Source organism: Biomphalaria glabrata, chromosome 15, assembly GCF_947242115.1.
Source record: "Biomphalaria glabrata chromosome 15, xgBioGlab47.1, whole genome shotgun sequence".
Lineage (NCBI taxonomy): Eukaryota > Metazoa > Mollusca > Gastropoda > Planorbidae > Biomphalaria > Biomphalaria glabrata.
Genome location: NC_074725.1, coordinates 3,754,491 through 3,776,187, shown reverse-complemented (window position 1 = coordinate 3,776,187; position 21,697 = coordinate 3,754,491). Strand labels below are relative to the sequence as shown.

The window sequence follows — 21,697 nt, the reverse complement described above, 5'->3', positions numbered from 1 at the left end:
TCTCCATTCAAAAACACTCCCAATAGCCCACTAAACTGTGAGCACCAAATTATTCCTAGTTAACAAATTCTATCCAAATCAAGCCTAAAAAAATTTAGTCAGCTGAATATTAATTGTTTAATTCAGATTAAAAAAAATATATGCCACAAAAATTGGATTGAAAGAAACTAGACACTTTTTATTTATGGTCTTATCTTCTTAGGTTGGCTATTCACATTTTGTTTTTTTAAATAGTAAATGTACAGACTGATTGCAATGGCAAGTGCTACTACAAATGAGACAGACAATGGATTTTTAACATTACACCTTCACATCTGACCAAGCCGAATTGGGGACTTAATTTTGCACTTTCTGGATAGGCTTAATATCAAGTATACTTGTCTTTCATGCTAATTACTTTGCAGATTGACTGTCAAATTTTAAAGCACAGAAACTGAAATGCCATGAAAATTTGTGATGGAGTTAAAAAAAAATATTTGAATGAAAAAGTGATAAAGAATTATAAAGTCAATCATTCTATGAGCCTTACAAACATGACTGTTATACATGCAGTTCTCTGTGGGCTCTTGCACTATCCTAAGAGAGTCTCAATAATACAAAACAATTGATCACTTGGCATTTTTTGTTGTCATCCATCTTGAGCTAATAGTTACAACAAAAGTATTTTGCATTGAGTATATTCTAACATTGTATACATAAAATGGGATGATGAAACTCTTCTACACAGATTTGATTTAAAAAAGGTAAAAGCATAACTGAACTGTAAGAATGTTAAGAAAATGGATCTAGGCTATGGTGCACTGTGTTGCAATGCGTAGGCAATTAGTTAACTCAAATATTGACAACAGATTAAAAATAAACAGCATCTGTTATGTTTCCTTTTAAAAACCTATTTGCAGATCTGGGAGAGAAAAAAGTGTTCAGCTTTTTCCCAAGGTGGATTGAGCTCACAGAAACAAGTTATATTCTGAGAATACAGTGGAACCTCGGCCAGCCAACAAGTTTGATAGCCAACATTTCTGATAACCAAAAATTTTGCTTAAAACTTGCTCCGGATACAATAAAATTTGGATACTAAACTGCCACCCCATGGCGTCAGAGCAACAGAAGTGGGAAGTCACCTACTATTTTACAGTGTCACATGATGTCATGGAGCTCCTGGCAGTAAAGGTGTTCTCAGTCACACCTATGTGCTGCATTATTATCAGGGTGCCAAAGCACAGGTTTATATCATGTGAAGCCATAATTGAGGGGGCTATGACCCAGGACTTTGCAAAGTCTGTAGTTCAGGTTTCAAGGACCAAGGACTATGCTCTCACATTCCTTGCTGAGAGTCTTTTAATGCTTCACATATCACCATGGCCTCCACATCAAAATTGCAAACACTACCACATGGTCCAAAATTTTTTACTGAGTTAGATCAGTATATGCAAAAATAGCACTGTGGGTAGGGGATGAAGAGGAGGCATTGATGGTCTCCAATGCCAGTATTTGAAGATTGATAGATGAATACCTTAGCTTAGTGGCATTAGGTTACATTAGTTTTTAGCAAAAGTCTGGGGAGAAGAACAGTGAGGCCAGCTTTAGCAGCAAGCCTAGTGACATGATGCATAGAAGATTGAACCTGGATATGTCTTCTGCATTTCCATCCATCTAATAGCTTTCTAGCTGACAGGTATTCATCCATTTTTTTCCCCATCATATTATAACTGTTCTCATTTAAAAAAACATACTTATTTAGCATGTAACTTTCATTTATTAGCAAGTCATCAGGAGGGAACTAGTTAAATTTATTTCCTTTATTTCTTATGAGGAAAACTGTTTTGGGTACCAACCATTTCAGGTACCGACCAACTTTCCAGATAGGATTGTGGTCATTAGAAGAGGTTTCACTGTATTTTAAGTATCAGAATTTGTGGTACTACTTCACCTTTGGCAGCCCTATTGGGAGTCAGAATGGAAAATAGAAACAAAAAATGAACCAAACTGTTCACAGGGTGAGGAAAGTGAAAAGGGTAGTCAGCAGGAAGACCTGATTTATCAAACTTTTAGTACTCATCAAGCATCAACTAATTAATAACCCATTTAGATAACATGAATGTATACATAGCAGTGCACAGTCAAAGCAGGCTGGGCTAGATACTCTACATAATGTTAGAGTTAACGAAATGATGAAATTATACACACATAGACCAAAATCATTGAAGACAAAACTACAATGAAGTTCCACTTTCAAATTCCACACTACAAAATATATGTTAATGCCAGCAATTAACATGTGGGACAAGCTCTACAACAAAGTTATGTTAGATTGCACATCAAGTGATCAACTTCAGTCCACACAGAATACAGTACATCTATCTTTTGTATTTAGAAAATAGATTTATAGTCTTTTTGTTTTTAAATAAGTAATTTTATGAAATAATTTGATTATGTCAGTTTAAATATAGAATGAGGCTAGAGAGTGAGTATTTCATTTCAAATGATATATTGGTTTCTTAAAAAAAAAAAAAAAGGTGTGATATGAACTAGAGCTAAGACACACGACCAGGCAATCACAGATCTGGCTTAACAATGGAATCACTATCAACTGGGGGCTGAGGGCGGAGGAGGTTGGTGTGGTTCTGAGGAGGATGATGTGGAGGAAGAAGATGACATGTGGCGGCTGCGGTCAAAATGTTTCCCCTTGCCCATCTGTGGCTGGCGTATGGGAGCTGGTCGGTGTTGAAGTATGGAAGGAGGTGGCTTTGGCTTGGGCATAACAGGAGGGGGAGCCTGTTTCTGGGGTTGAGCTTTCTGAACCAGGTGAGGGGCAGGCTGCATGTCTAGAGGCTTTGGTAGGACCTCAGGAGGTGGCGCTTTCAATTGGCTTGAAGGTTTTGATCGACATTCTATAAAGGCAGACTTTTTCATTTCCCCAGGTATTCGTCCTGAATACTCGGGTTCAGTAATACTTGGGGATAATTTCTTCAGCTTTTCGTTAGCAACTTCAGAATCAAAATCACTTTCACTTTCAGTGCAGCTTAGATCACCGACTGGGTCAGAACTAGACATTGGATCAAGGTTAGTCTTTGCTTGCCAGGACTTCACCAAAGATTTCTTAAATTCAGTTTCTGCAGTAGGTGGAATATCTGGAGCAGGGAGGGGGAGGTCTCCTTCATAAGATACCATCATTTCATCAGGTATGTCCAAAATTGGAGGAGGTGGTGGGAAATTGGGCTCATCGTCTTCGTCGTCAGCTTCTCCCTCATCATCAAAATTATCTACCCTCAAACCAGACAGTCTCTCCAACTGCTCTAAAGGTGAGCTATCTTTCGTCTTGTAGTAGTCCTCCTCAGCATTGTATTTCCTACTGCTGAAACTGCCATCTAGAGATCCAAGCCCTTCCAGCGTCTCCAAGGGAGATACTTCACGACGTCTACATTCACCAACACCTGTCTTAGAAGGACTGATGCCTTTAGCCGCAGCATACTGCATGTAGACTTGTTTAGCATTACTCTGTGTCTCTTCATCACTTCCATCGGTTGAAGTCATGGAGCTTCCAGAGTTGGTCATGTCACTCTCAGAGTTTTGCTGCCTCAGATGTTCCAGTGTCTCCAGTATGTCTCCAGAGTCCACAAGAGCAGCCCCTTCTCCAAACAGGGCTGTGTCACACTCCTCTACAGGACTTCTCTGGGCGGTCATGCTGACATCACTGTGGTAGCTGTGCTGCAGCTCACTGTCTTCATGCCAGCTAACTCGCTTAGGCTCTTTGGGCTTGTCTGAGTCCTCTGTTCTCTTCTTTAGAGCACTTTTCTCAACCACTCCTTCAGACATGATCACTTTATAGTCTGTCGCTTCTTCAGCTTCTTCTACACTCTGTAGTGACCACCTGTTGGTCTTGGGTTTATCTTTTGAAATTTCTTCAACTTTCAGGAGTGTGTCCTCTGCAGGGTCAGGGCGAAAGGTAGAAAAGGTCAGAGGACTTAATCCACTGTTGGCTCGGCTCTGTGATGGTGGTGGGCTATCACTGTCGCTATAAAACAAGGCTGCGGCAGGAGATGGAAGATCAATGAGAAACTGATTATTATCTGAACTGGAAGTGCTTGACGTGGAATTCCTTCCGGTTGCAGACAATGATGGAGCTCGATGTTTAGGTTTTACGACAGATTTGTTTTCCAAACTTGCTTCGCCAGTTATCTCTCTTGAAGAAGAGTCTTGACCTTCTGTTGGCAGTGTTGGAGATGGAGGCTTTACTGAACTTGTATCTGAAGCATCTGTTTGTTTTGATTTTAAAGACAAACTTTTGGGCACCTCTTTTGTAGCAATGGGGCTCTCAGTGGTGCCTCTACCAAGATTCGGCTGGGGTTTAGACACTTCAAAGAACTGTAGGTGGAATGACTGATCAGGCTTCTTCATTGTTTCATGTAATATATGCTCACCCTCTGGAACTACTGTATCAGGAAAATCATCAGATACAGAAGTTGTAATGACATTTTTTAATCGTTGAGAGCCAGGAATTTTGGGACTATAGAATTGAACTTCATCACTGACTGTTTCATTGTTGATTGACTTTTTCACAAGAACTTCCTCCTTGACATTGCTTGTCTGAGCAGATTGGGAACATTCTACATTGTCTTGGTAACAGAGTGCTTTAGTGTCATCTATTTTAGATTTGGTAGTTCTTTCTGTAGAATCTAGAGTTTCTATGACTGTTATGGAGGCTTCAGTAGTTTCCTTGGTTCCTCCAATCATATTTTCTTTGGTATAATTTTTATTTGAAGCTGCATCACTATGATCCTCAGTCTTCTGATTTAGAGTCCCTTGAGGTTTCCATTTTTTCTCTGGGGAAGAGAATTTTGTTGCCTCTGGTGACAAAGCTCCATGTTCAAGCTGCTTCAGAAGATCTTGTTCAACTGACGGGCTAGTGGTGTCATCAACTGAAGAATAGCTATTTCTAGAGGGAAGTTTATGGACGTTGACAAACTCAATGCGCCGATTCAAAGTTGGGGACTTATCAGAATGGGGCTTACCTCGATGTCCTTCCCCTACTTCTGGGCTCAAACATCTGGTGTCAGGAGTCAGCCTTGACCTTTCAGATGATTCACTGGAGGGAACACAGGTTAATGAAGCTGGTTTGGAAGCAGGACTCAGACTTCTTTGTCGTTTGAGTTTGTCTGCTTCAGAGACTTTGAAAACTGCAGTTTCTTCCTTGTGGCCTTCTAACCTGCGATGAAGGATGTAAGGGATGTCTTCTATCAAGTCTGTCCCTGCTGAGAGCTTCCTATTAGGACCTTGCTCTGCTTCAAGATGTTCTTTGACAGGTGCACCAGCTCCTACCACATCCCCATTGGGAAACTTTTTATGGGGCACCTCCTTTGGTTTACTAGAGCCTTCTTCATTTCCTTGCTTGGGAGCTCTTTGTTTGACTGTTTTCTCTGATTCCACTTTGTCTCCAGGGCTCTCCGAGGTCATATCAAGAGGAGTCTTCTTCTTCTTCTTACTTTCAGTGGACAGAGGGAAGGAGCTGACCTTTTCTGTGACAGGACTGGACCTGTTAGAGTCTAAAGATGGTACTCTAGATGTTAGTCTCACCTTACTATCCTGCCGGCTTAACGCTGTATCAGTCACACAGGAACTTGGGCTGGCATCCAAAGCTCGCTTGCCGTGATCCTCCATATACTGCGATGACAGAGGTGGTGGGGGGGATGGGAATGGTGGAGACAGATCGTCCAGCTTGGTTTCAGTCTGGTGCCCCACAATTGATGAACTTACCTTTTTCGACCCGGAATCACTTTTCCTGTCGACTACATGGGTATTGGGGTGCCTGCTACCTAAATCTTCAATGAATTTTGACTTTAAGATTCTTATAGGCTTACTACTGACATTTTGACTGGCTGACAAACTAGTGCTGACTGGTAAGGTGCCAGGAGATGAAGAGATAGTGTCAGTGCGTGTGGCTGATGTGGTAATGGAAGATGAGGCTGTGTCATGGTGTGTGGAGGGTGGTACTGGAGTGGATGAAGTAGGTAGAGGAGATGAAGACTCAGGAAGATTATGGATGACATTTACAGATGAAGACAAGTTGGATGTTATATTTGTTAGTTTGAGGTCAAGGTGAGGTCTGGACGTGGTGTGACTAACATGGCCAGGACTGTCACCAGAGTAAACAGAATCATCACTTATGTTCATCTTTGCATTGCCCTCATCTGTGGTGAAGGCCACACCAACTACCTCTGCAGGACTGGCCAATACCTGCTTGCTAGTGTCAACTGGGGCCACAACCTTATCAACAATATCCACCTCAGGGGCCACAACCTTATCAACAATATCCACCTCAGGGGACATCACTTCATCCCCTTGTATACACTCTGGAGAGCCAACCTCAGAATAGAGACCAACATAGCGAACAGGAGAGTTCAGTTCAGGGGAGAGAAGAGAATGAGCACCTTTAGTTTCCGAAGAGACGTGTGATATTCCTGGGGTCACACAAGAGCCACTCTTCAGGTCTTCATCGTCGTCCTCGTCATCTGTCATTGCACCTTCTGTCCTGGCATTCACAGCTTCGATGACATCCTGGTCGATGCTAAGGCCATGCTCTAACCGCGGAGAGTTAAGTGACCTGGAACCTGACATGGAGCTATCACTGTGAACATCTACTGACTCAACCCTCATTGCACTGTGTGGTGTACCAGAACTGTCCCGCAAAATACCACTTCCTGGGGTGTGATTGCTGTCTAGTATGTGAGAGCCACTGGAGCGTGACCCTGAGCTGGTGTGTAGGTCAGCAGAGGATGAGTGCATGCCAGGCTTGGAAGAAATCTTTGGAGTGACACTGGTACTACGACTAGAAATGCGTCCACTTGTAGACCTGATTAGAAAAATAGAAAAATATTTTAGGATAAAAAAATTGATATACACATATATTTACATATGTAATCAAAATAAATCAAATAGCTTCTATAGAGTCATTTTTTTTTTAATTCTTAAAAAACAATTCTAATGTAAGATTTCATTAATCCTTTAATACAAGATTAGTCTAAATCCTTTCAAATTTCTGTATTAAATTTGTGACATTAATAACAATGTTTTGCAGAAATGAACATAATAAGCACCTATCAATGTTATGAGAAGTTATGAAATCTCAAGTATTCAAAACATTTTTTTTCAGCCCTCCTTAAAAACATACAACTTACTTTTAAATTCAAAATTATTAAGTTTATGGAGAGAGAGAGTCAACAGATCATGTGTGGGGCCCCAAGTTCAACAGACTAAGGGATATGTAAAGGTGGTGAAGGGGGGAATTATACTCATATATTACATGATTTGATAGCAAACATGATAAATGAAAGTGGCTAGTTGTTTATGAGCCCATTAAGTACTCAGGATAAGGTTCTAGATCCTTTTAATTAAAATCAAATGTTACCTAACTGACAATTATCCAAGTCATAATATCCATTGAGACCCAAACCCATTTAGGTTAGGTTTCATCGGCCCATAATTGCGAAAGTCAACAAACCAGTTGAAGGGTAACAACTAAAGTGTTAAAATATGGAACGCTTATGCTACAAGTGAAGAAATCAAGAAACTATATACTTTGTCTTGTCACAAGTTTGACTGGGCCTGTCTTGCCCCCCAACTAAAGAAAGCACAACACAATGTAAATACTAATGAACTTACGTTCTAAACATCCAAGTTTGGAATGGAGCAAAGGAATCAAAACAAAAGCATACAGTTAATTTGAGAAAAAACAAAAAGAAAAGTAGATAGAACAAGTAATTATTCAAATTAACTAGATCACCTCTGAACTCTGACCCCTAACAAAAAGCCATGAATATAATTGACAAAATCAATTCACTTTCTCTTCTTTTTAAAAAATAGATAAATAAATAAAGGACTTTTTTTTTTTCAGCAGGTGGAACTAGTAGTATTGATGTTACAGGAATATCATTTATGCATCAACTTTTATTTTTTGGTCTAGTTCCATTTTTTCTATGCTGTTCATTATTGTAAGAAAACTTGCCCTAAATAAACTAAATGAATTCTAAAAGTTGAAATGGACACAGACACAATGCAGTAGTTAAAAATACTTTGTTCAATATCAAACCTAAGGCTGTGTCTTTGATCTGAAGATAAAGGATGAGTGCAATGTCTCTCATGACTGCGACGCATACCCCACAGCAATCTGCATATTTCGCCATGTCTAATGGAGACAAAGCTGTTGTCTGCCAGGGGGGTCTAGGTACGTTTTCTTTTCATCACTTTTTTAACATAGTATTTTAAAAAATAAAAAAAAATCTCTTTAAGTTGTTCTTTGTTATTCCTTCAAATAGAATTTAAACTAGATCTGTCAAGATAAACGCCACGTAGCTAATAAGTGGTTAAACCTACTCACAAAGAGGTTAAACCTACTCACAAAGTGATTAAACCTACTCACAAAGTGGTTAAACCTAAAATGCACTTATATGCTCACCTTTCAAAATGGGGACGTCTGCCAATGTTTTCCCTGACATATTCAACAAGCTGTTTTTGCGTCCTTCCACAATACCTGGTTCAAAATGACATTTTATATCTTATTAAATTACATTGAAATAAATCTAAAAATGTAACAAGTACTAGAATCAAAAACCTGTTAGAGGTTGATATGTTCCAGCAAAACACCGGGAGGTTTTGGTCTAAGCTCTTTTTGAAATAAAAAAATAAAAAGAACTTGTATAGAGAACTTGTATAAAGAACTTGTATAAAATCTCAATCCAGAGAAAATTTAGTCATCATATCTACAAAAACACAAACTTTTAAATATAGTTTTATCTTATTTTATTAATTACAAATATTACTTCAAAAGGAATTGTTTAGCACCATTTTTTTAAAGTGCCATGTTGTGTTTTGACAAGATAAAAAAAAAACAAGAAAGATCCAAGTTTTTTTTTTTTATTCTACATGAATGATATTTTCCCCACATTGAGGACAAAATTTGATAATCAGTGGGAAAAGTTTTTACTGCATCTCAGTGATGAGAAAGTGACACAAGAACATGACCTGAACTAACAGCAGCAGACGTGATACATGAGGAAGAAGATATAGCAGAACTAACAGCAGCAGACGTGATACATGAGGAAGAAGATATAGCAGAACTAACAGCAGCAGACGTGATACATGAGGAGAAGATATAGCAGAACTAACAGCAGCAGACGTGATACATGAGGAGAAGATATAGCAGAACTAACAGCAGCAGACGTGATACATGAGGAAGAAGATATAGCAGAACTAACAGCAGCAGACATGATACATGAGGAAGAAGATATAGCAGAACTAACAGCAGCAGACATGATACATGAGGAAGAAGATAAAGGACACCTCATTCCAGACCAATTCATTTTATAGACATTTTTCTCAACTTTATTAAATACTTCCACTCCCCACCCATTCTTTTTCTACCTCCTACAAACAGCAGTAGTTCATCAGCAGAATCCTAAGTACAAAGTAAATATAACTTTTTAACTTTCAATAAAACAGTACAAGGCAAAAGATACTTCTTCAAAAATGTTCAACAAATCAAAAGTCGTAATAAATTTACATAACTCTTACAGTGCGAATTATTTTGATCAAAACAATTGAGCCTTCCTAAACAAACAAAATTTTGCAGGGTGGCTAGAGTTACTAAAACTAACGTAACTTTTTAAATTTTATTATATAATTTAACATATTTGATTTTATTTTGAAAGAAAATAGGTCTCCATCAGCAACTCTAGTGAAGCTACTCAATGAGAGTAACCCTGCACTGAAAGAGTTAATGCAAAATGAGTTAGAGCTCAGTGTACCTGAAGGAAGACCCTCGGCTGACCACCCTGGTCTTGTTCCGCGGCACCTTAGCCACCACCTGGCATCGAAAGAAGGCGTGGTGCTCTATGCAGCGTTTCCAGAACAGCTTGCATCGGTCTCTGGTGTCAAAGAAAAACTCCACAGTGTCCTTGTAGTAGCCCTAGAATGAGACAGACATGGCAAAGCTGAGACAAGACAAGAGTGAAGTCTTTTTTTACTGGGCAGCGCCAGTGATTCCCAAACTCAAGTGGCAAGTGTGAGAATAACTGTTCACATTCTTAAAGAACAAAATAAATAGTCCAATCATTCTAGCAATGTTTATAATTGTAGTCAAGCATGGTAGAGGGAGGGAGTTATATTAGGGCTGTATACAGAAGTAATGCCAACAGGTAATCTTAATCAATGGTGAGTCTAGGAAGTAATTCTAGCCGATAATGAGTTTGGGAAGTAATTCTATCCAATTATGAGTTTGGGAAATAATTCTAGCCAATCATGACTTTGGGAAGTAATTCTATCCAATTATGAGTTTGGGAAATAATTCTAGCCAATCATGACTTTGGGAAGTAATTCTATCCAATCATGAATTAGGGAAGTAATTCTATCCAATCATGAGTTTGGAAGTAATTATATCCAATCATATGTTTGGGAAATTAATCAATTACAATCTTGCATACAGGTTGGTTTTACAGTTATAAGGGATCCATGTCAGCATTGAGTCAGTCCATGTGTTGCCATTAAGTCTGTGATCATCCACTAATTCTGCTAACCTTATATCACGCAAGCTCATACTACTAGGATGTTTATTTCAAACCTTGGTTTAAACTAGAGGCAGACTTGGCAATAAACAAAAATTATTTGATACTGTTTATGACCTATTAAGACTTGGACTTGGAAATCACTGCTGCCTGTGATTATACAAGATTGAGGCTGAAAGCCAACTTTGAGAACCCTGCCCTGTTTCATTAACAGATTGAGGTTATTAAGGGAAGTAATTGCTGCTCAAAATAAAGAAATCATTTATGAAAGAAGAAAAAAAAAAGATTTTATATTACAGCAAAAATTTTATGGCCTTGCTTTCAAGTACAAAATACAAAAATATTGGACTTTTTTTTTAAGGGTTAAAAATTAAATTATTGCACATTTTATTTACAATAAATATGAACTTATTTTAAAAAATGTAGCTACTTTGTAATTAACTGTAGTGAATTTAATAATGGGAAATTAGCAAAGTTCATTGCCTAGTATTTATTTTTGTGCTGTACATTTTTACTAAACCATTCACAGAGCAATTGTCAGTAATATAAATATTTAATATAGCTTATTATCAAGTTTTATGAAAAAAACAAGGTTGAGGCAGTCAACAGAAATAAACTCCTATTTTCTACAAAATACTTTGAAATGGTAATCTCTGGTTGGCTCATGTGCCTTGGTACCCCTTCAACTACACTTCTGACTGATGGAGCTTCTCAGCCAAGGGAAGGTTAGTCTGATTTTAAAACTCCACTTTTTATTTACAGTGCTAAGGTTTCAGATGTCAACCTTGAAAAATCAGGAGTGGAACCCCTTTAACGCTGCGACTCTAGACCACCCCTCCAACAGCTCCTGCGAATGAGCTCATGCCAAAAGTATTGCATAGCATTATTCCTTTGATATGACACCAGCACTAGGCAACACTTGGTCGTATTAACCAAGGCAGAGAAATGTGCCCTTTTAAGTCTGGGTGTATCCACTGTCTCTCAATACAGTAGTCATGTAATGTATAAACAATGCTTAAACTTTGACTAATAGTACTGCCCACAACATGGGCTGTAGAACAGTACAATGCTTTTTCCTTTCAAAGCAATAAAAAAATTAAATCATTTAAAACCACTAGAAAAAGCTTTAATAAAATTTCTGACACTCTATTCCTACTTCTCTGAAAGAACTACACAAGTAGGCCAATGAGGTATGTAGCCTAAAGATAGTAAGAAAAACATCCTAACTAAGTGACAAACTAACCCTATTACATTCAATAGTGGTGAACTAGTTAATAAATATCAATGACCCAGAATACTTTGTATGTTCAATTTTTATTACATTAAAAACCAATTTATGAAGTATTTATTTAAATTAATGAAAACCTACTGTGAAATGAAAGCCTTGATTCCATTTCTAATTTAAAAAATGCACTATTATTATCAAAAGGGTTAAAGCATGCAAAAAGATGTACAGTGATGCCCAAAATACAGCCTGTGGGTCAGATACAACTGGCGATGTGGTTTCGACCAGCCCGTCACAACATTGGCACAAAATGTAGAAAATAAAAATATTAAAAAAAAGGTAGAAAAATGTATGTTCTCTATGTTCAGACTCTCACTTTTTCTTTGATGGATTTCATTCTAATCTATTGTTTCGTAATATTCATGTTAATTTTTTTTCTATAAGAACAAAAGGTTTATTTTTTTGGTGACAAAAATTGACAGTTGTTTTAGAGTCTTGGACATTTCTGCAGCTGTCTTGAGCAAGCTGTGGCCTGGACATCTCTTGTGTGTAACACAAGCGCATCTTTTCTGCACCATTTTGGTTTGTGTTCTTTTGACATCAACATGATTGGTGCCATTCCATGTAAAAGAGCCGAAGAAAGTAAAATTGGATGTTGAAACTTCCAGGAAAAGGGGACAAATATTTCTTTTTTGTGGAACATAATAAGCCAACAAGTTTGATTTGTACAGATAATGTGGCTAAAAAAAACCCAAAGTTGTTGGTTTGAGCTGCTAAAAAAAGATCACTAAGTTAGGCCTACAGTTGAGCGATTGACAAAAACATTAACCAAGAAGTCAAGACAATGAGTCGGCTGTAATGGAGGCTACAGAGTTGCTCACATTTTAAGAAGAGAAATGAAGCATAAAAAAGTGCTTGCAGCAGTGATGATTGCAGTAGTGATGGAATAAAATCATCCTAAAAAAAATGCAGTTGAAGCTGTCAGCCATGACAATTGCAAAATGAATTGAATAGACGATGTTGGTGAAAATCTCCATTTAAAACTAAATGACAGAGCAAATTTTGAAATAATTACAAAAGCCAGACTTCCCTGCTTGAGAAATTTTGAGCAATGCAGACAAAAGATTTATAAGCCCTTCATATTTCTGAAAACAATTGCTGGGTATGAAAAACGTATTCCGTTATAACACGCATGAAACCCTTGTTAGCCCTAATTGACTTCTGGGTGTAAGTAGGCCTACTGGAGCAATGGGATTGTAATAAAATTATTAAATATGGTTTATTCTCTATTTCATTTTTTGTATCTTTCCGTTAAAAGTGGCTGCGACACGAGAGTCCGAAATTGAAATGGCCCACTGGCCGTACAAGGTTGGGCATCACTGAAGTAGCCAATCTTATAACTGATTTTTTAAATTCTTAAGACAAAGAAAAAACTGTATTAGAAGGTTTCAAGTCAATTGTTCATCATTATGTTTGAACCAATTAGAATTAAAAAAAACAACAACAAAAAAACCTAATCATGCTACAAAACGTTTGATTGAAGTGTGATTAAATAAATATGAATAAATTAGGTGATGATTAGGTTATGATGAATGGGTTATGCCATGGTTGGGTGAAAATAGCCATGCCTGGTCAGTCAAACATAAAATGGTACATGAAATCAGTAAACGCTTTCTAAACACACTTAGGTCTAGCACAGCTATATTTTAGAGCACTAGTGGTGCATGAAACATTGGATTAAGGAGGAGCCTGCCTAGTGGATTGGAAAGATGATGAAAATAGAAGAGGTTTACTTTGATAATGTTGGACAAAAAAACAACCCAACAACAACTTTGGACTACATGCACTACCATTACTGTTAAGCTAAACTCTAGCTACTACAGAATCAACTAGTCAAATGGTTATTGTAAATTAGTACAAATTTTGAGAAGGAATGATCCAAATTAAATTTCCTTTTTTTTCCCAGTGAGTTTTAATATTCAAAAATGAAAAAAAAAATGTTAGTCATTAAGTTAAAATTTCAATCATTTAATTCAATCTGTGTTGATTTCTCATATATTGTTTAGTTTTGTATTCGATCCCTGAAGGCAGCTCCGCATTGATATTTATATTTTATTCTACATAAATTCAACCATTCCCCCAGCTTCAGTTGCAAACACACAAAAATTGAATTCATTAAATTGTTATGAAATAAACAACTAAGGAAATAAACAACTAAAAAAATAAACAACTAATGATACTGTCAACATTCATGCCCAAACTAGTTATGTACCATACAGTACCAAAAAAAAAAATGTTAGTCATACAGTGAATAGTCATCAAGATATGAGCCACTGCCCTGTGGCAAGAATGAAATCAATAACAATATGACGTCAACCTCACAGCTATTATAGAGACATAATGAACTGTCATTAAGCCAAACAGACATAACAAAAAAAAAATCCACATATCATTTGCCTCTAATTCAAAGCCCAGCCTACACAGCACTACAAAGAATGCAATTAGAAACATATACGTGACATATGGACAAAATGTTAACATCAAAAAAGCAGAAACGATGATATGAGTTGACAAATAAAAATGCTGTACGAAAAAGAAGAAAAGGTACCCTTGAAGATTTGGTCGGCGTATGGGGGAGTCCATCCAGTCCATGCTCCTAAGGGGAGGGAAGAGTGTAGGACACAAAGAGTTGATCATGAATACATTGAATGCTTAGTGAACCTGAAGTTGACTTAATATTAGCTCTATTTGTTCATTCATCTTGAATCAAAATTGACTACATTTGGATACAAGGACAACAAATACTTTTAACACAAGATACACAAACACTTTAATCTCTCACACAGAAATGACAGACATTAAGAGGCAGAGCATTTTAACAGTTTTTACCTCATTGGAGGAATTCAGTGGAACCTCGGCTAGCAAACGTCTTAGGAAGCAAACATTTCCGATAACAACCCAAAAATTAGTTAAAATTTGCACCGCATGCAGAACACCTGGGGTGCAGTGGCTGAGTGGTTAAGCGCTTGGCTTCCGAACCTGGGGTCCTGGGTTTGAATCTTGGTGATTTTGAATTCTGGGATTTTTAGGGCGCCCCTGAAGTAACCCAACTCTAATGGGTACCTGACTTTAGTTTGGGAAAGTAAAGGCGGTTGGTCGTTATGCTGGCCACATAACACCCTGCTTGTTAACTGTTGGCCAAATAAACAGATGACCTTAACATCATCTGCCCTATAGATCACAAGATCCGAAAGGGGTACTTTACTTACATTTACAGAACACCTAGGTCAATGTCACATAATCTCATGGAGGTGGATTCCCCTTTAAGCAGTAGTTCTACACCTTTCCCCTACACCTCCACCCATCCACAATTAAATTGCAGTAAGACTGGTACGTTTTCCTATGCTTAATATATGTTTTCGTAAGTTCAAATGCTTTCTTTAATGTTTTATTTAACTCCCATTATATTGTATTACAATTGTTCTCATTTAAAAAACTTACCTATATAGCATATAACTTTCATATATTAGCAAGTCAACAGTGGCTAGAAACCAATTAAATCTATTTTATTTATTCCTTATGAGGAAATTTTTTATGATACCAAACATCTTGGGTACCGACCAACTTTCCAGAACGGATAGTGGTCATTAGCCGAGGTTCCAATGTACATTTAAAAAACATCCACACATTAATTATAGGTTTTAAATAATATTTTCATTAATTGTGTTTTTTTTAAATTCCTATCAGTTTTCAGACTAATGAAATGATTAATTATGTTCTCAACCCAAAAAAAATTAAAAGAAACACAACTGAAAAATCTTTCAGTTCAATTGTTAACGTATGTATAAGTTGCTTGTAAATAAATAAGTTTTTCTAATCAGATTTTATGTTTATTTTAACCATGACAAGAAATATTTGAACTTATCTTTGCAGACAGAAAATGACTTAAAAGCACTAAACTATCATGTTACAATACATCTCAGACAATCTTTCTTGTTTTAATCAATACAAGTAATAAACTCTGCATTACAATACAATACATTAAATGGCAGACAAGTTGAGCAAGAGTCACACGCACAAACCAACAAACAGACAAACAAAATCAAGCAAATCAAGAGGAGATAACTAGTATCACAAAAATACATGAAAACAGGAAAATTAGATGCAAAACCAATTAAAGATAGGCAGAGGAAACCTGGCAATCTTAATTTCAAATCAGATGATCAGAGAATCATTAACAAAAAAAATGTGTAATATATTTATTTTTTTTTAATGAAAGAAATAGCACTAGGAGATACAGAAAATATTTTTACCAGTGCATTTCTGTTAGACTGACAATTGATTTCATTGTTTAAGTTTCTTGTATACATCACTATCAAAAATATATTGACTGGTAATGTTATTAAAGCATTCCTTTAGTCTATATTCATAAGTGTTTCATATTGAACAGACTGGAGATAGGAATGAATTCCATGTACAGAAATACAACACTGTTTTGTGTTTGTGCTAGAAAATCAAATATCTGCAATACACAGACTAAGTGTGGACAAAACTATGTCCAATAAAACATAACAGAAATACAACTGGAAGCTAGTTTCACCCAACTTCACTGAGTATACACATTCCAAAGCTCTCACTAACTCAATAAAATAGGCAGCGATTATACACTTAAAATAAGCCAACGTTGAATACAGCGATGCTTGATATAACATGGCTGACATATAATAACAACACAACTCAAACAGTAACAAATACATTTACAAACACAAACTTCACAGTCAAATAAATTATATTTATCTTCATCAAATTCTAATCATTTACAGCTATTAAATTCTAGATCTAAAACTTTATCTCTCTACTAGCCAATGCAATAATTAGTTGCATGCTAAAGAAAATGTTTTCCTCAAACAAGAGCTCTACTCCCAGAAGAATTAGAAAAAAAAACAAACCCTAACCAGTTTCCAGCAGGAACATAATATTGCTCATTAAAGTTTCTTCCAAGACTCACTCAAAACTGCATTATGGGATTCTAAATGAAACTTCATTACATTTTAAACATTCAAGTGATCAACTGAGAGACATTTTTTGTTTCATATTCCACCAACAGTAGAGAAAATATTTTACAATAAAACATTTTTTTTTTGTATATTCAAACTTGAAAGAAAAAGTTAATGGAATTTTGTTAAAGAAAATAGATTTTTTTTCATGTTTCCAATGTGGCTTGACTGACACTGTGCAGCAGAGATCTAATTAAAAATGAGGAGACAAAATTAGCTTCTTCTAGCAGATGATAATGAGTTAGTTTATACTGATCTCCCTTTCTAGAATAAGTTAAAACCCAACTTTAAAAAAAACAAAATATGCTATACAAATTATCAATAAATACTGAACTAAATACAAATAATTGCATTAAGTGCCAATGATTGAAATCAGCTAACAAAATGTGTAAGTTTGTCTTTGTTTTATATTTCATCAATTTTACTGAAAATAAAAAAATTGTTGGCTTCATTAAAATGTGTACAAGACAACAATGAATTCCGGACAAAGGACAATCACTTGCACTTCAAGCAAAACAAGACTACAAAAAGCCTTCCAGGAACATTGACCAGGAATATATTTCAATCAATGTTGACACAACACGCTGTACATACAAACTGTCGGGTAAAGTTACACTTACATAGGTGTCAGCGTGGAGCTTGATCAGGAACTTCTTGCGTTTGAAACTGAGCTTGCGAACCTTGGCCCACGAGAAGGTGTTGATTTTGGTGTATTGTTGGAAGACAAGAACACCCAGGTGGGCGACGGCCAAGTTAAGACATACACCCTCGTGGTCCTGTACAAAGTGAGATTACACAATAAAAAGTCAAACCTTGTATTAATAGGAAAATATTCGAGCATCTTATTTAGTCAAGTAGTTTCCTTTTCAGACCTTGCGATCTATAAGGCAGATGATATAAAGATCATCTGTTTCAGAGGCCCACGGTTAACAAAGGTGTCATGTGGCCAGCACACCGACCAACCGTCTTTACTTTTCCGTAACTAATGTCAGGTACCCATTAGAGCTGGGTTTTGACTCAGAGGCCCCCAAAGATACGGATATTAAAAATCAAAATCTTCACCAGGATTCGAACCCTGGACCCCCGTTCTGAAGCCAAGCGCTTTACCGCTCAGCCACTGCGCCTTGCTTATATGGTCAAGGCACAACAATATTTTATTTTGACATGAAAAAAAAAGTATTTAGGAAACCAAAACTAAGCTAATTTTTAGAAGCTTTCATCTTTCGATGAAGTGTTTTGTTACATGAAAACCAAAGATTTTTGTCAATGTTGGTCTGTGAAATTATGGATACCAATCAAACCTGAGTTCACTACAAATCATTGGTAGAGAATGTTAGACAAGACTATCACACTGATAGAAAATGATAGTCTGTACTTCCCAGTCTTTGCTATTGACAGAACTAAGGGTGGCAACAGAACTAAAAGGGTGGCACCAGAACTTAGGGGGTCACTGTGGATAGCAGACAGAAACATGACTCTACCAAACATCCTGAAAAAAGAATGAACTTAAGCTGTCCCCTTACCTTGGCAGTCTGCATTTTAATCCCATACAATTCCACCTTCCTAGCAGTGTCCAACAGATTTAGATCTGCTTCAGATGGAGACTCACCTCTAGAGATAATACAATAGGATAGATAGAAATAGTTTTAATTTTAAATTCATTACTTAATTACACTAAATAAAAAGTACACACAATAGGTCTTAATTTTAAAGGGGAATCCAGCTAGCTAGCAAAGTAATCCAGCAGCTTCGCAAAGATTTTTTTTTTTTTAGGCCTTTCCTTTAAAGTTGAATTGCCCATATTGGTAAATGCTTAATTAAAATCAATCTCCTCAAGTGGTCTATGTTATGTTTTTTATACTGCATTGGACCCAGTGTTTATGTTCTTTTGTCTCACTCCTAGTTCAATGTCAAACATTCTGATACTCCCAGTGGTCAGTGTTCGACCATTAAATAGTGTCATGTCCATTGTGACCTATGTCCTACACTTACATATGTTGCTTGTGATAGTCCATGACCTTGGCCATAAACTGGTGGCTTTGTAGATGCTCGGGCACAAATTTGAACACAGCTAGGTAGGTGGGATCAGGGCACTCCTCCAGATCGAAGTCTCCAATCTCAGCCTGGACGATATACGAGGCCAGCAACGCGGCTGTGTTTTCACTACAGCGTAGCTCCCCTCGTAGTAAATCCTTGCGGACTTGTAGTGCAAAGAGGTATCTGAAGAACAAAATTCAATGAATAACTACATTTTTAGAATAATGCTTCCAAATAGTTTTTAACACTGATGTGAGGTCAAGAATAAAAGGGAGTTGTAAACAATGGCCACACTTGTCTAGGAGGCCCAAGCAAGACAGTGGCCCTGAAACCCTCCTAAAGAAGAAAAACTATAAGGAGAACTGCTTGACCACTGCACAGTTCATCTCAGATATAAGATTACTGGTCTGAACCCTTCATAAAAATGAGAAGAAAAGAAGAAAAACTTGAAGAAAGACTTAGTTCATCTATTCTCTAGACCTTTCTCAAAATGTAAATCACATATCCATGCTTCTTTTTCATTCTAAAACTTAACTGCTGTCTTTGGTCCAAACAAATGTATGCAATCAGAACCTTAGGATGGCAGTAAGTTAAGAGGTATGGAGAAAGAGAACTGCTCAACAAGACCTGTAACTCTTGCACACCAAAAGTGTTTACTAGACAAAGGACGGGACAGTATTGTTATGCTGGAATTCAAAATTGGGCTTTTTTGTTTCATTGGTCCTTATCACTCCAACTTTTTTTTATTTCTCATTCTGATATTATAACCCCAGCAATCTTCTACAGCATTCACTCTGTAAGACCTACAAGTCATTTACTCTAAGGCCTACAAGTCATTTACTCTAAGGCCTACAAGTCATTTACTCTAAGGCCTACAAGTCATTTACTTTATAAGGCCTACAAGTCATTTACTTTATAAGGCCGACAAGTCATTTACTCTGGCCTACAAGTCATTTACTCTAAGGCCGACAAGTCATTTACTCTAAGGCCTACAAGTCATTTACTTTATAAGGCCTACAAGTCATTTACTTTATAAGGCCTACAAGCCATTTACTATATAAGGCCTACAAGTCATTTACTTTATAAGGCCTACAAGTCATTTACTATATAAGGCCTACAAGTCATTTACTTTAATAGGCCTACAAGTCATTTACTTTATAAGGCCTACAAGTCACCTACAAGTCATTTTCAGACTCAGAATTAAGTTGTTTCTAAAATTGAAGTTAGGATACTGACTTAGAAAAGACACCACCTTATAAAAACTTGGTTTTGTGCAGTACTATATAAAAGTTGTTACAGATAGAATATTCAAGTTAGGTGGGAGTCCCTCTGTGTCAGCTCAAGTTCAAGTCTTGAAGGCTTCATGTGTGAGTTGGGGACAACTGGTTCTTGTACTAACTCAATGATACAAACAACTAGCTCAATGATAAACTGAGGTGAAATGTACAACTTCCAGCCAGCTTGGCAATATGTAAAGTAATCCAAGACTTTTCTATCAAGTTATTTAAAAATAAGTGAAGAGGATTTAAAAAAAAAATACATGTTGTACTTTCAAAACCAACTTCAATCTTAGTGAGAATTGTATGTAGGCCTACAAGTGGTAAGTTACAACTCTTTTAAACAAATTTCTTAAAAGAAAAAAAAGGTTAGGGTTTATATTAAGGAATACTGGCTACTAAAATAAATGTACTGTAAAGAAAGGGGTCAAGAAGTTATTAAGGAATCCAAAAAAAAAAAAAAAAAAAGAGAGAGATAATGCCAGATAAACATGACAATGGTATGTTAAAAGATGCTTCCCGTGTTCTCCTTGACCCACTGACCCAGTTTACCTGGTAAGCTCATCCTCTAGCAGCCCTGGATCAGGTGTGTAGAACTTGACACAGAAACGAAGTGGAGTGTCTGGGGACCCGATCTGCTTGAGTACCAGCTTATCTTTATCTAACCAGCACTGGATGGAAGAGACCAACAACAATTAGCTTCAACTAAGATGGGGGAGACACTAAGTGCTGCAACAGTAACATGGTCAACTTAAGTCAATATTTAAAGTAAAACAATAACATAAGGACAAATAGCACACGCAGTTGAGAACAACTCTGATTTTGTTTTACAAGCTTCGGATGTTCCCTTCAATTTGAAGATAAATACACCCAATCCGGAGTGTGATGGCAGAGTGGTAAAGGGCTTGGCTTCCAAACTGAGGCATCTCAGGTTCGAATCCCATGGAAGACGCCAGACTGGGATTTGAATTTCGAGATTTTTAGGGTGCCCCAGAGTCTACCAACTCTAATGGGTACCTGACATTGGTAGGGGAAAGTAAAGAGGGTTGGTGGTTGTGCTGGCCACATAACACCCTCGTTAACCGTCGGCCAGAGAAACAGATGGCTTTGCATCACCTGCCCCTACAGACCACAAAGTCTCTAACAGGATGGCGGCTGGCAGAGATCGAACTTGAGACAATCAAGGCGACAGTCCAGAGCGCATACCACCTGACCAGACAGCCAGTATGTTCAGTGATTGTTGATAATGCCATTTCAGAACAGGTTTGTTTATGATCTCAAGTCTAAATGTGCCAGATTCGCCCTTTCAGTTGCATCCCTTGGAAAACATTGCACTAGGTACAGAGTGCAGTGCAGTGCAAATGATCTGATAAATTTAGCTCAACTCAAACGGAGGATGACGTCACAGATAGCAGACGGCAATAAAAAATGTCGGTCCGTATTGTTTTTATGTGCATTTTTCGTCTTTTGAAGCCGCCATCTACTCCCCCCCCCCCTGAGCTACCCTAATTGATTTATTTTGGACGTTTGTGGGCCAACTGAATA

The 21,697-nt window shown here is 37.2% G+C and overlaps 1 protein-coding gene across 5 annotated transcripts in view; it reads right to left on the bottom strand.

Moving 5' to 3' along the window:
• The window catches only part of LOC106060999 (FERM, ARHGEF and pleckstrin domain-containing protein 2-like), a 118,433-nt gene that overhangs the window by 28,896 nt on the left and 67,840 nt on the right, over window positions 1-21,697 (bottom strand). For 4 of the 5 annotated variants that reach the window (XM_056011786.1, XM_056011785.1, XM_056011788.1 and 1 more), the window contains 8 exons: window positions 20,705-20,823; window positions 18,831-19,058; window positions 18,362-18,449; window positions 17,459-17,614; window positions 14,390-14,437; window positions 9,801-9,961; window positions 8,453-8,527; window positions 6,429-6,850 (listed from right to left, as the gene is read on the bottom strand). In XM_056011786.1, coding sequence (XP_055867761.1) covers window positions 6,429-6,850; window positions 8,453-8,527; window positions 9,801-9,961; window positions 14,390-14,437; window positions 17,459-17,614; window positions 18,362-18,449; window positions 18,831-19,058; window positions 20,705-20,823 — 1,297 coding nt within the window. The remainder of the gene's footprint in view (window positions 1-6,428; window positions 6,851-8,452; window positions 8,528-9,800; window positions 9,962-14,389; window positions 14,438-17,458; window positions 17,615-18,361; window positions 18,450-18,830; window positions 19,059-20,704; window positions 20,824-21,697) is intronic. The other variant, XM_056011789.1, reaches the window with a different exon arrangement.